Source organism: Salmo trutta, chromosome 33, assembly GCF_901001165.1.
Source record: "Salmo trutta chromosome 33, fSalTru1.1, whole genome shotgun sequence".
Classification (NCBI taxonomy): domain Eukaryota; kingdom Metazoa; phylum Chordata; class Actinopteri; order Salmoniformes; family Salmonidae; genus Salmo; species Salmo trutta.
This window is the reverse complement of record NC_042989.1, coordinates 20752039-20767385: the sequence shown is the minus strand read 5'-3', so window position 1 is coordinate 20767385 and position 15347 is coordinate 20752039. Positions and strand designations below refer to the sequence as shown.

The following is a 15347-nucleotide window of genomic DNA, read 5'->3' as shown; positions in this document are numbered from 1 at the left end:
ATATGGAGAGCTGACAGAACCCTCGGAGAAGCCCCCTTTACCCGCCCGCCTCTTCCCGTCTTACCGATGCAGTTGGTCTGGAGCGCGCTCAGCTTGTAGCCGGGGTCACAGTAGCAGGTGTAGCCTGTCTGCACTGGCACACACAGCCCATGGCCACATATGGTTGGAGTGATGGCGCACTTGTCAATATCTGTGAGAAGATACTGACACTGAGTAACCTGTGTGAACATTCAGTACAATACCTCAGTACATAGACATGCCGTGTTCATCCGATCCTATTGGGTAACCTTTTGTACACAACTCTTCCTAAACACGATCTGCTGAAAAGAAAATTCACTCGTCCACCACATGTTATTCTTCATGGAAACGTTGAGGCTGTTTTATGGTGGAGCCTTGGATGGAAGGACAGGTTGGTGTAGTGTTGTAACAGGGGGCAGGGGGCGCTCATTTGGGGTCAGGATGACAAGAAGGGCAATGCACTGTTAAGCCTGTCATTGGACTTGTCGGTTGTTTGTTTCAGTCCAAAGTGGTTCTTGTAAGCACAAGCTGAGGGTGGGCTACTGGGTTTGGCTCAGAGCTCTGACCCTCTCCATAGGATGACCGCGAGTCACAAACACACAGTCTTCTCTCTCTTCTTTTCATGCCGGCCCAGCGCCTGGCAGCTGTCCAGTCCATTTATCTCTTCCAAAAGGCACACTTTCTCTGGTTTCTCGCCCTTCTCTCCCTCTGTGCTACTCGGACGCCTGAAGCCAAGTTGGCTTGGAGGAGAGGGTCCACTAAGAGGACAACACATGCTCTGCTTCCCCTTGCTAAACTACAGGTCAGCCCTCAGAAATGTCTATCAAACAGGCCTGTTGGACACAACTCACAAATTAATTGAGAAATCACATCTGTATCTAGAAAGAAAAAAGTTTACTTGCAAGTCATCATTTAAATAGTTATTGGGGAGAATTATGAGTAGACTGTTCCAATGAATTGGGTTACCAAACCTTGTCACCCCACCAAATCAAAATAAAACTGCATATCTTAATGTACTGTTACTAAAGTAGTCGAAGGCACAGTCATGTCAATTCAACATCTATTCCACGTTGGTTCAACGTAATTTCATTGAAGTGGCGTGGCCATGCAGTGTACTGTGACCATCACTCTCACCTATGACCTGAGTGGCCACGATGATGGAGGCTGTACGCTGGCCCTCAGACTCAGGCCCCAGGTTGATAGGAGAGTCCGGAGTGACTTTCTCTACCACATCTACTGGAGAGAGTTGGGGGGAGGGAGAGAGACGAAGAGAGAGGGAGGGAGAGGGAGAGAGAGAGAGAGAGAGGGACGAAGGGAGAGGGAGGGAGAGGGAGAGAGGGAGAGGGAGAGATGAAGAGAGAGGGACGAAGAGAGAGGGAGGGAGAGGGAGAGAGAGAGGGATGAAGAGAGGGAGGGAGAGGGAGAGAGAGAGGGATGAAGAGAGAGGGAGGGAGAGGGAGGGAGAGGGAGAGGGATGAAGAGAGAGGGAGGGAGAGGGAGAGGGAGAGAGGGAGAGGTAGAGAGAGAGTGATGAAAGAGGGAGGGAGAGAGAGAGACGAAGAGAGAGGGAGGGAGAGGGAGAGAGGGAGGGAGAGGGAGAGAGGGAGAGGGAGAGGGAGAGAGAGAGAGAGACACTGACATACTATCTGCTTTTCCAACCGGTAATGTCATGACAATCACAAGGTCATCCTACGGTAACATAGCAGGGATGTAAAGATGAAATATGCCCTTTCTGCTGGCTAAAAACAGCACAATAAAAGACATCAGCGGGACTCATAGATCAATTCAACCTATAGACTTTATCAATTTCATTGGCAGGGGAGTACCGGGGCAGGCTGCCTCTGCTCTGTGCTGTGTGTGAGAGATTTATAGAAAATGGATCAGGACCCCACGTGCCTTACTGCATGGTAAAACCTCTGTTTTCTCTGGCACGCTCATTTACTTTATCAATGCACCATGATCTACAGGACCACTGTGTAAAAACACCACAGTAAATTACAGGCTGAAACCAGGATTATGAGTTATCAATATGAATAGACACCATTGTGACAAGGTTCTTTGATGAATTGGAAATTAGATCAATTACCTGAGTACTGCAATGGTGAGTCTGTCGCAACAGGAGACTGTGGAATAAGCAAGAATAGGCTATAATTGGGTTATAAGACACGTTATAACCATCAAACTCAAATATGTTCTTCATATGTTGTATGGAAAGACTTAATACTATGTGTCTTACAGCTGAGAGATGCTGGAAGCTTTTTCTACAATAAACATTTCAAAAGCATGTGCTTTTTTTGGAGAAGAGGACTCACCGGGTTGAATATTTCCACATCTGTTAGGAGACAGAGAAGAGGCCGTTTTATCAGTAGAGAAAGCTGACATTCTGTTTGCATTATCACATATAACCATTGAGATATCAATCTATGTTCTCATCGGGCATTTTGCTGTTTAGACGCCATCTTAAGGTCTTTGTTTCTAATAAAACATTTATCCCTTAAGCCGGGGAGAAGACCTGGACTCTGATAATAATGTACACTACAGTCCATGGAATAAAGAAGGGAGAATAGATATCTTAGATAATTAAGACACAATCTATAAATAATTTTGCTCGGGCCATGGCGATAAATGACCTCATAACTGCAAATCAGAAGAATGTTTCACAGAAGATCCAGAGGTTGCAGATGTTTGACCTGTGTGGATTAACTCCTCTGCACAAACGCTTAAGGGAGGTGTATTCTGACAGATAGAGGAAGCAAATACTGTTTCATATTTAGTAGATGAGGATAAACCTGTTATTTGTGGATATAAAACATCCTGTTGATGTTTTCATCTGTGTAAATAGCTACTTTATCCTTGTCTAGTAAAAAGGTTTCCATTGTGTAACCTTGCAACTTTAAATCCATTTTAGTACAGTATGTTGTAGAAGTAATATTATCAGTGGTCGACACAAACGCCACAAAGTATCCATAATAATATCCCTGTTCTCACCTTGTGGCTGGCTGTGGGTCTCCTCAGCTGGATGCTGTGTGTCTGGGTCTGGATGGAGAGGGTACTGGGGTTGTTGTACGGTGTGAGGGTACTGAGGGTTCTGAGGTTTCTGGGGGTGCTCTGGATGGTGGGGGTGCTGTGGGAGCTCTTGGGGGTGCTGTGGGGTCTGGGGGATCTCCTGTGGATGGTGTGGGTGTTGTGGTGTGTGGGGGTATTGTGGGATCTGTGGGGTCAGTGGGACGTGGGGCAGCTGCTGCGGGGGCTGAGCTGGCTGCTGGGGCAGTTGGGGGTGGCTAGGGTTCTGGGCCTCCCAGGAAACACCTGTCCTCCTCAGCTCCTCTTCCTCCAGCTGTCTCAGGGAGATCTGCACGTCGGAGCGCGAGTATGTGTAGCCGTGGCCAGCGGGACAGATCTCCTTGAAATGGTCTGCAGGCGTACAGGGGCAAACAAAGAACCATAGAAAACATCATAAGGCCTTATTCCCCGCTTGGGCTCCTGAGCTAACATGAAACGCTGCCAGACAGTGATTATGGATCGCATTTCTGTCTGGTGTTCGCAGCAATACCATAAGCCATCCGTGTAATACCATTATGTACAGCATGCCATACTGTAGTCTCTCTGTGAAGGGGATTGGGTTTCAGCCATGGCCAGGGAGGGAGCTGCCAGGGCAGTGACAGCCGTCAGAGAGGCTATCACAGGGTGGATTTGGATGTGTCAGACACTCAGGGCAGTGCCAAGGGGGAAGTAGAGGATCATGTAACATATCTGACCTTTGAACTCTGGGCAGTAGAAGACTGACTGAAGAGATAAAAGGAGGGTGATTGCATCTCTTTGTGTTGGAGCCCAACAGACTTCAGCAGGGGTAAATCTATTACAGTTAAACAGTATTGTCCCCTGTCTGACCTGGAACAGAGGCCTCTGGAACAGAGACGAATGTTATAAAGGACGGAGAATCTCTAACACTGATAGCATTGTGGTTAAGTGCAGGAAGCGTGGATGATGATAGTCTCCTGACTGATGTCTATAATGCAGATGGAGTTGGGGGTTTGTGACTGTATACACATCAGAGCCTTAAGTCTGACATGTGGTGAAGTCAACGTGCTCCTATTACCAGACTACTAATTATGAGTCTGGATTCAACATGGCTCTAAAAGATTGTCAGGCCATACAACAGCCAGTGTCTGACTCTCTGACTCAGGGTACTCAGGCTGTATGTGGACTATATCTGCACACAGAGCCACAGAGTAGAGTACTAGTCTGGCAGAGCACCATGGAGGTCTGGTCTGGCTCTCAAATATCTGATCTGTGACAACCTCCATGAATCACTCACCGAAACGGGCACTGCTCTAAATAATGTTATTTTCTCTGACTTTGAAGATAAAATCTGCAAGTAAAAAATAGGATGAAAACCATTTTCCATGTTTCATTTGGCTTGACTCTTTTTTCGGGGCGGGGGGGGGGGCTAGCTGGAATATTACTGTAGGAATACCCTCCAAGAACCTGTGTGATACCAGATTGACTCCCACTATTATAATATTATGCAGCTTTGACATATGAAGGTTCTGTTGTTTTGGGCTTATTCCACATCAAACACTTTGGGTTATCTCTGAAGTGCATTACATGACTGGCGGGCCGAGGCAGTCAGTATAATACGGTGAGTGAGGCCTGAACGACTGTTGTGTTGAGTAGCACGTATGCTTTCATTAAGATCACACATTTCATACCACCTTTAATATCCAACCCAGCCAACAAATGTTCACCTAGTGTAATCAAATTATATGACCAGTTCATCGAGGTTGGAGTGGCCATCTCCACCACATGTACTAGAGAAAGAGAGCGCAATAGACAGAGTGGTAGTAGTAGGGTCTGTGTGCGTGGGTACCTGTGTCTGGCAGAGGGCACCTCTCGCAGGCTGTGCCCCAGGCCGTGCCCACACGGCTGCAGCAGCAGATCTGTTTGGTGATGTGCTGGGTGAGGGGCAGAGAGCAGGTCCCTGCTGATGCTGAGCGGTAACACATCCCCCTCTGGTCCGACACAGCCTTGTCCGCTGTCCAAAAAACATATACTTCTTCATCAGACAGACTTCACACACCAAGGAAAGACCATATGACAGACAGGCCATCAGTTATAGCAACAGACAGTAGGAATACTCACAGACACAGTGGCTCCTGGCAGGGTCCAGCATGTAGCCTGGTTTACAGGTGCATCTGTAGCTTCCTCTGGTATTCAGACACTCAGCGTTCTTACAGATCCCATTCATCAGGCACTCGTTGATGTCTAGGAGAAGAAAACACACCATGGTAGACTTGCCTAGTTAAAAAATGTGAAATAAATACATAAAATAAATAGTACAGTATCTGATTGTTGGGTTATAACATGGCATCGAGGCAATGTTTTGGGTGTCAGGATGGCAACAACAAAAAAACCTGACTAACAAAAACCTCTTTCATTAGGTAATATTGAACTCATATCCAATTACACATCTCCATGTATAAGGAATAAGTCTATATTTATTACAGACTCCCATTCACAGAAATGTGTTGTATTCTACAACAATGTTTCTGACAGCTAGAGAAGATGGATGAAGTTAGTCCTTTGTCATCTTCACACATTGAGATGTGCCCAAGTAGTAATATTGGGTGTAAGTAATCAAAACCAAGAGCTACTGGCAAGTGATGACATATGATAGATGTGTGATAGATGCCCTAGATGACAGATGATAGATGCCCTAGATGACAGATGATAGATGCCCTAGATGATAAATGCCCTAGATGATAAATGCCCTAGATTACATGTGATAGATGCCCTAGATGGCAGATGATAGATGCCCTAGATGACATGTGATAGTAGCCATTTACATTACATTTACATTTAAGTCATTTAACAGACGCTCTTATCCAGAGCGACTTACAAATTGGTGCATTCACCTTATGATATCCAGTGGAACAACCACTTTACAATAGTGCATCTAAATCTTTTAAGGGGGGGGGGGGGGGGGGGTTAGAAGGATTACTTTATCCTATCCCAGGTATTCCTTAAAGAGGTGGGGTTTCAGGTGTCTCCGGCCCTAGATGACATGTGATAGATGTGATAGATGCCCTAGATGACATGTGATAGATGCCCTATATGACATGTGATAGATGCCCTAGATGATAAATGCCCTAGATGACAGATGATAGATGCCCTAGATGATAAATGCCCTAGATGATAGATGCCCTAGATGTGTGATAGATGCCCTAGATGACATATGATAGATGCCCTAGATGACATATGATAGATGCCCTAGATGACAGATGATAGATGCCCTAGATGATAAATGCCCTAGATGACAGTTGATAGATGCCCTAGATGTGTGATAGATGCCCTAGATGACAGATGATAGATGCCCTAGATGACAGATGATAGATGCCCTAGATGACATATGATAGATGCCCTAGATGACATGTGATAGATGCCCTAGATGATATGTGATAGATGTCATAGATGTGTGATAGATGCCCTAGATGACAGATGATAGATGCCCTAGATGACATATGATAGATGCCCTAGATGACATATGATAGATGCCCTAGATGATAAATGCCCTAGATGACATATTATAGATGCCCTAGATGATATGTGATAGATGTGTGATAGATGCCCTAGATGACAGATGATAGATGCCCTAGATGACATATGATAGATGCCCTAGATGACATGTGATAGATGCCCTAGATGACATGTAATAGATATGATAGATGTGATACATGTGTGAAAGATGCCCTAGATGACATATGATAAATGTGATAGATGCCCTAGATGACAGATGATAGATGCCCTAGATGACAGATGATAGATGCCCTAGATGACATGTGATAGATGCCCTAGATGACATGTGATAGATGCCCTAGATGACATGTGATAGATGCCCTAGATGACATATGATAGATGCCCTAGATGACAGATGATAGATGCCCTAGATGACATGTGATAGATGCCCTAGATGACATATTATAGATGCCCTAGATGACATGTGATAGATGCCCTAGATGACAGATGATAGATGCCCTAGATGACAGATGATAAATGCCCTAGATGACAGATAACAGATACCCTAGATGACAGATTATAGATGCCCTAGATGACAGATGATAGATGCCCTAGATGACAGATGATAGATGCCCTAGATGACGTGATAGATGTGATACATGTGTGATAGATGCCCTAGATGGCAGATGATAGATGCCCTAGATGACATATGATAGATGTGATACATGTGTGATAGATGCCCTAGATGACAGATTATAGATGCCCTAGATGACAGATGATAGATACCCTAGATGACAGATTATAGATGCCCTAGATGACAGATGATAGATGCCCTAGATGACAGATGATAGATGCCCTAGACGACAGATGATAGATGCCCTAGAACACAGATGATAGATGCCCTAGAACTGCCTGACCTTTCAGCCAAAAAGTGTAAGGACAGACGCTTGAAGACGACAGGATGTGTCTGGACATGAAAAACATAACGACAATAATACTGACACGGGGATGAAACAGAGGAACATAGGGAAGGCAATCAAAACGTGAGGGAGTACAGGTGAGTCCAATGAAGCGCTGATGCGCATAACGAAGGTGACAGGTGTGCGTAATGATGGGCAGCCGGGAGGGGGAGCAGAAGCAGGTGTGACAATAAGTACCGGCTAGAGAACGTTGCCGTGGAAATATATAAAATAAAAAATAACAACAATAGTTATTTGTTCAGATAGAGTCAAGGATATATTTAGTATAATTATACAAAGTCCTAGAAAAGAATGTAGTCCTATAGCATATTTTCGTTTCCTTTACAATAAAAACATTACAGTGTAATCCATTGGATCAACTTTATTTGTAGATTTGATTAGTAATCAAGATATAGTAATTAATAAAGTCCAGTTACAGCTTATTTTGACAAAGTAGAAACGAAAAATGATTTGCTGTATTCCTAAACAAAAGCACAACTGCATGAACAATTGTAAAGGATGAATTGCATAAATAAATATTAGTGGAAATATATTCATGACAAGATATAAAAACAGTCATTTGTTGATTGTATCGGACCCTGTATTGTGCCCTTATACCCGGGCCTTTACACATGAATCAATCTGGTCTTCTCTTCATGCTTTGGGTCCACAATCAGCACACAACTTCAGGGCTTTGTGTGAGTAAGCCCCACAAACAAATCGGTTGCACTGCACATAGTTTTCATGGGCCTTGTATCGTGTGCACCTGCCGCAGGTGTCGCACAATCTCTCTGTGTCCAACCCATACCAATCAGACCAAAATGAATCCACATCCATGCTCTTTCCGCCGTATGCCCCATGGACATACAAGAGTGCAATAAATGCTTAGAGTTCATCCATAGACATAGCCCACCTACTGTTTCCTTTTCTGTGTGCATGAGCAACAGTACCATCTATGATGTGCTGCAACATCTGCATCTCTGTTCTACCCAAACCGTGCCATCCCTCCCAGACTCCTGTCTCACCGTGCCATCCCTCCCAGACTCCTGTCTCACCGTGCCATCCCTCCCAGACTCCTGTCTCACCGTGCCATCCCTCCCAGACTCCTGTCTCACCGTGCCGTCCCTCCCAGACTCCTGTCTCATCGTGTCATCCCTCCCAGACTCCTGTCTCACCGTGCCATCCCTTCCAGACTCCTGTCTCACCGTGCCATCCCTCCCAGACTCCTGTCTCACCGTGCCATCCCTCCCAGACTCCTGTCTCACCGTGCCATCCCTCCCAGACTCCTGTCTCACCGTGTCATCCCTCCCAGACTCCTGTCTCACCGTGCCATCCCTCCCAGACTCCTGTCTCACCGTGCCATCCCTCCCAGACTCCTGTCTCACCGTGCCATCCCTCCCAGACTCCTGTCTCACCGTGCCATGCCTCCCAGACTCCTGTCTCACCGTGCCATCCCTCCCAGACTCCTGTCTCACCGTGCCATCCCTCCCAGACTCCTGTCTCACCATGCCATCCCTCCCAGACTCCTGTCTCACCGTGCCATGCCTCCCAGACTCCTGTTTCACCGTGCCGTCCCTCCCAGACTCCTGTCTCACCGTGCCATGCCTCCCAGACTCCTGTCTCACCGTGCCCTCCCTCCCAGACTCCTGTCTCACCGTGCCATCCCTCCCAGACTCCTGTCTCACCGTGTCATCCCTCCCAGACTCCTGTCTCACCGTGCAATCCCTCCCAGACTCCTGTCTCACCGTGCCGTCCCTCCCAGACTCCTGTCTCACCGTGCCATCCCTCCCAGACTCCTGTCTCACCGTGTCATCCCTCCCAGACTCCTGTCTCACCGTGCCATCCCTCCCAGACTCCTGTCCCACCGTGCCATCCCTCCCAGACTCCTGTCTCACCGTGCCATGCCTCCCAGACTCCTGTCTCACCGTGCCATCCCTCCCAGACTCCTGTCTCACCGTGCCATCCCTCCCAGACTCCTGTCTCACCGTGCCATCCCTCCCAGACTCCTGTCTCACCGTGCCATGCCTCCCAGACTCCTGTTTCACCGTGCCGTCCCTCCCAGACTCCTGTCTCACCGTGCCATGCCTCCCAGACTCCTGTCTCACCGTGCCATCCCTCCCAGACTCCTGTCTCACCGTGCCATCCCTCCCAGACTCCTGTCTCACCGTGTCATCCCTCCCAGACTCCTGTCTCACCGTGCCATCCCTCCCAGACTCCTGTCTCACCGTGCCGTCCCTCCCAGACTCCTGTCTCACCGTGCCATCCCTCCCAGACTCCTGTCTCACCGTGCCATCCCTCCCAGACTCCTGTTTCACCGTGCCATCCCTCCCAGACTCCTGTCTCACCGTGCCGTCCCTCCCAGACTCCTGTCTCATCGTGTCATCCCTCCCAGACTCCTGTCTCACCGTGCCGTCCCTCCCAGACTCCTGTTTCACCGTGCCATCCCTCCCAGACTCCTGTCTCACCGTGCCATCCCTCCCAGACTCCTGTCTCACCGTGCCATCCCTCCCAGACTCCTGTCTCACTGTGCCGTCCCTCCCAGACTCCTGTCTCACCGTGCCATCCCTCCCAGACTCCTGTCTCACCGTGCCATCCCTCCCAGACTCCTGTCTCACCGTGCCATGCCTCCCAGACTCCTGTCTCACCGTGCCATCCCTCCCAGACTCCTGTCTCACCGTGCAGTCCCTCCCAGACTCCTGTCTCACCGTGCCATCCCTCCCAGACTCCTGTCTCACAGTGGCAGTTGGGATCACCGTCTCAGTTGGCTTTGTTCTGTTTTTTCTGTGGCGAGGCTCAGGCATCGAAGGCGGAGGCTCGAAGTCAACTTCAGAATCAGATGAAGACTCTTCATCAGCAACATCGATTTCAAGCTCAATATCTAATCCTCCATCCGACTTCAATTCATCTAAATTCTGTCAGTGCGTCCATTTGTTTGGTTCGGCTTGCCATTGTGAACTACACACATTGTATGTTGTACGCAGTTGACTCTCCCAGGGGAAATGAAATGCCATGTCCAGCCTTTCATAATAAAATAATTAGATCACCCATAGTTCATCAAAATTACACTATTGTTCTAAATTCAATCATCCTCTTCACCCTCATCATTCAGATCAATTAAATTAAATCACCCTCCTCATCATTCAGTTCACTGAAGTCACATGCACAATTATCAGTTTCTATCTGGTTTCTATTGCCCATTCATGGTGGCTAGGAAAAACTGCCTTTCTAGCCACTGTGCATTGCTTGCTGTTTGGGGTTTTAGGCTGGGTTTCTGTACAGCACTTTGTGACACCGGCTAATGTAAAAAGAGCTTTATAAATACATTTGATTGATTGATTGATCCATTGGCGACAGAATAGCATATTTAAATTGGTACGTTTATTATGCGACTAGTTTTTGCTTAGTTGCCAGACCAATGCTGCCGCGCGAGTGGTCATATGTTGAATGCATGGACAGCACAGATATTCTTGGAAAAAGTGACATTTGGAAATAGAGCAGCACCGCTTGGGCCTCTACTGTTTTTACTGTATATTAACGATATGAAAGATGCTTGTTCTTGCCGTCTTTTCCTTTATGCGGATGACTCAACACTTCTGGTGTCTCACAAAAGTAAAACTATGTTGGAGAACATACTTAGCACAGAGCTCACTAACATTAGCAAATGGCTTGGAGATAATAAGCTATCTCTGCACCATCTCTGCACACAAAACTGAGGCAATTATTTTGGGATCCAGACCTAAATTGAGTAGGTCCTCTGAAATCAGAGTGGAGTTAAGGGGTGAGGTGCTGACTACTAAAACCTCTGTTAGCTACCTGGGATGTATCCTTGATGGAAGCATGGCCAATAAGGTGCTAGGGAAGGTTAATGCCAGGACTAAGTGTTTGGTTACTTGCTCCAGTTTCAACTGTTCTGCCTGCGGCTACGGAACTCTGACCTGTTCACCGGACGTGCTTGTTGCACCCTCGACAATTACTATGATTATTATTATTTGACCATGCTGGTCATTTACGAACATTTTAACATCTTGACCATGTTCTGTTATAATATCCACCCGGCACAGCCAGAAGAGGACTGGCCACCCCTCATAGCCTGGTTCCTCTCTAGGTTTCTTCCTAGGTTTTTGGCCTTTCTCAGGAGTTTTTCCTAGGGAGTTTTTCCCAGCCACCGTGCTTCTTTCACATGCATTGCTTGCTGTTTGGGGTTTTAGGCTGGGTTTCTGTACAGCACTTTGAGATTTCAGCTGATGTACGAAGGGCTATATAAATACATTTGATTTGATTTGATTTGGTTAGAAAGTCCAAGCTGCTTGATAAGGACTCCATGAAAGTGCTAGCCACTGCCCTCATTCAATGCCATTTTGACTACGCTAGTACTTCCTGGTTTGGGGGCTTATCTAAGCTTATGAAGGGGAAGCTCCAGATAGCCCAGAATAAGCTGATCAGGGTAGAATTGAAGGTGAGTCCACATACTCACATAGGCAGGAGCTGCTTTCAGGAACTCAACTGGTTGCCTGTTGAAGCTAGGGTGTCCCAGATTAGACTGGGTTTGGTTTACAGGAGTATTTCTGGTTCTGCACCCAGATATTAACTGATTACTTTCCCCATGTTAGGGATACACACAATCACTGCACCAGATCAGGTGTTGCTGATGTGTGCTTATACGGGTTCAGGAGTAATGCTGGGAAAGGTACTGTCTTGTATACTGGAGCCTCAGAGTGGAATGAGTTTCCTCTGCCCATAAAAATGACGTCCTCTCTGGGCAGCTTTAAAAATAAAGCAAAAACATGTTTGACGTCTTCTGTACCCATATGAATAACCCCTACGGTGTAACTGCAATGATGAGATAGATGTTGTTCTTCTTTGTTTTTATGTTTTATTATCTCAATGCCATACTGTGTTTAACTGTATTAGATCTTGCCTAGCCATCTTGTCTCAAGAGGACCACAATGGAAATAAGTCCCAGACTTTGTGTGTTATCCTCCATGATTTAACAATGGAAATAAGTCCCAGACTTTATTGTGTGTTATCCTCCATGATTTAACAATAGCAATAAGTCCCAGACTTTATTGTGTGTTATCCTCCATGATTTACCAATAGAAATAAGTCCCAGACTTTATTGTGTGTTATCCTCCATGATTTAACAATAGAAATAATTCCCAGACTTTATTGTGTGCTATCCTCCATGATTTAACAATAGCAATAAGTCCCAGACTTTATTGTGTGTTATCCTCCATGATTTAACAATAGCAATAAGTCCCAGACTTTATTGTGTGTTATCCTCCATGATTTTACTCATGTGCATGTATGGCTTTTTCAAGTTTTATGTGTGCTTGTTTTTTAAAATGGTCGAATTAATAAACTAAACTCTCGAATGATTTACATTTTACATTTATGAGAGCTATTTGACAAAGGTAAGTGTAATAGAACCTGCAGAATATGCTCATCAGATTGTCAATTTCATTTTGCCTATAGGCTAACTCTTATTATGTGTGAAATTCTTTTAGGTATAGTTAAGGTGTAGTTTCGATGGGCCAGCTGCTCAGGCTGACTGGTGTCATTTGTTTCCCGATCACTAAGTTAGATAGTCAAGGATATGTTTTGCATTATTCTAAAGGCCTACTGCAACACATAGCATGTTTTCATTTCCCTGACAATACATTTGATTAGTAATAGAGTTACAGTAAATAAAACAGTCCTGTAACAAGTTATTTTTACAAAGTAAAACATCAAATAGAATGGTATCAACCCATAAGGCGCACAGACAAATTATTAAGATGAGTGCCAACGCTGATAAATATGCATAACACAAACTCATCATTACACTATTGTTGTTCCAAATGAAATCAACCTCTTCACCCTCATCATTCAGTTAGGCCTCATTTAAATTTGATTCTGAAGTAACTTGCATAATTATTGCCCATTCCATCCATTTGTCGTTCATTCAGTGGGCTGGCATCGTTTACTTCGCTGGATAGAGTCAAAGATAAGTTTTGCATTATTCTAAAGGCCTGCTGCAACATGTAGCATGTTTTCCTTTCTCTTACAATACATTCGATTAGTAATAGAGTAATAGTAAATCAAACAGTCCCATAACAGCTTATTTCAGCTTTTATTTCTTTCATCACATTCCCAGTGGGTCAGAAGTTTACATACACTCAATTAGTATTTGGTAGCATTGCCTTTAAATTGTTTAACTTGGGTCAAACGTTTCGGGTAGCCTTTCACAAGCTTCCCACAATAAGTTTGGTGGATTTTGGCCCATTCCTCCTGACAGAGCTGGTGTAACTGAGTCAGGATTGTAGGCCTCCTTGCTCGCCCACACTTTTTCAGTTCTGCCCATAAATGTTCTATAGGATTGAGGTCAGGGCTTTGTGATGGCCACTCCAATACCCTGACTTTGTTGTCCTTAAGCCATTTTGCCACAACTTTGGAAGTATGCTTGGGGTCATTGTCCATTTGGAAGACCCATTTGCGACCAAGTTTTAACTTCCTGACTGATGTCTTGAGATGTTGCTTCAATGTATCCACATCATTTTCATCCCTCATGATGCCAGCGATTTTGTGAAGTGTACCAGTCCCTCCTGCAGCAAAGCACCCCCAGAACATGATGCTGCCACTCCCGTGCTTCACGGTTGGAATGGTGTTCTTCGGCTTACAAGCCTCCCCCTTTGTCCTCCAAACATAACAACGGTCATTATGGCTAAACAGTTCTATTTTTGTTTAATCAGACCAGAGGACATTTCTCCAAACAGTACGATCTTTGTCCCCATGTGTAGTTGCAAACCGAAGTCTGGCTTTTTTATGGCGGTTTTGGAGCAGTGGCTTCGTCCTTGCTGAGCGGCCTTTCAGGTTATGTCGATATAGAACTAGTTTAACTGTGGATATAGATACTTTTATATCTGTTTCCTCCAGCATCTTCACAAGGTCCTTTGCTGTTGTTCTGGGATTGATTTTCACTTTTCGCACCAAAGTGCTTTCATCTCTAGGAGACAGAACGCGTCTCCTTCCTGAATGGTATGACGGCTGTGTGGTCCCATGGTGTTTATACTTGCATATTATTGTTTGTACAGATGAACGTGGTACCTTCAGGAGTTTGGAAATTGGTCCCAAGGATGAATCAGACTTGTGGAGGTCTACAATTCTTTTTCTGAGGTATTGTCTGATTTCTTTTGATTTTCCCATGATGTCAAGCAAAGAGGCACTGAGTTTGAAGGTAGGCTTTGAAATACATCCACAGGTACACCTCCAATTGACTCAAATTATGTCAATTAGCCTATCAGAAGCTTCTAAAGCCATGACATAATTTTATGGAATTTTCCAAGCTGTTTAAAGGCACAGTCAACTGAGTGTGTGTAAACTTCTGACCCACTGGAATTGTGATATAGTGAATTATAAGTGAAATAATCTGTCTGTAAACAATTGTTGGACAAATGACTTGTGTCATGCACAAAGTAGATGTTCTAACCGACTTGCCAAAACTATAGTTTGTTAACAAGAAATGTTTGGAGTGGTTGAAAAACAAGTTTTAATGACTCCAACCTAAGTGTATGTAAACTTCCGACTTCAACTGTAAATAGGCATAACACAAATCATCATTAATCAACCTCATCCCCCTCCTTATCATTCAGTTAGGCCTAATTTAAATTCAATTGTGAAGTAAGGTGCACAATTATCACACATGCATTAATTCAGTGAGGAGAGAAATAAGCATTAGCGCCAGGCGGGTACCAACATCCTACAGAACATTGTCTTGGCGCCTGGCTGGGTACCAACATCCTACAGCACATTGTCTTGGCGCCTGGCTGGGTACCAACATCCTACAGCACATTGTCTTGGCACCTGGCTGGGTACCAA

At 45.4% G+C, this 15347-nt stretch overlaps 1 protein-coding gene across 2 annotated transcripts in view; it reads right to left on the bottom strand.

The window, feature by feature from the left end:
• The window catches only part of LOC115172628 (latent-transforming growth factor beta-binding protein 2), a 157015-nt gene that overhangs the window by 34047 nt on the left and 107621 nt on the right, over window positions 1–15347 (bottom strand). For both annotated transcript variants that reach the window (XM_029730257.1, XM_029730258.1), the window contains exons 10-16: window positions 5161–5283; window positions 4889–5053; window positions 3007–3432; window positions 2331–2350; window positions 2105–2141; window positions 1153–1251; window positions 65–190 (exon numbers count right to left, since the gene is read on the bottom strand). In XM_029730257.1, the coding sequence (XP_029586117.1) occupies window positions 65–190; window positions 1153–1251; window positions 2105–2141; window positions 2331–2350; window positions 3007–3432; window positions 4889–5053; window positions 5161–5283 (996 nt within the window). The remainder of the gene's footprint in view (window positions 1–64; window positions 191–1152; window positions 1252–2104; window positions 2142–2330; window positions 2351–3006; window positions 3433–4888; window positions 5054–5160; window positions 5284–15347) is intronic.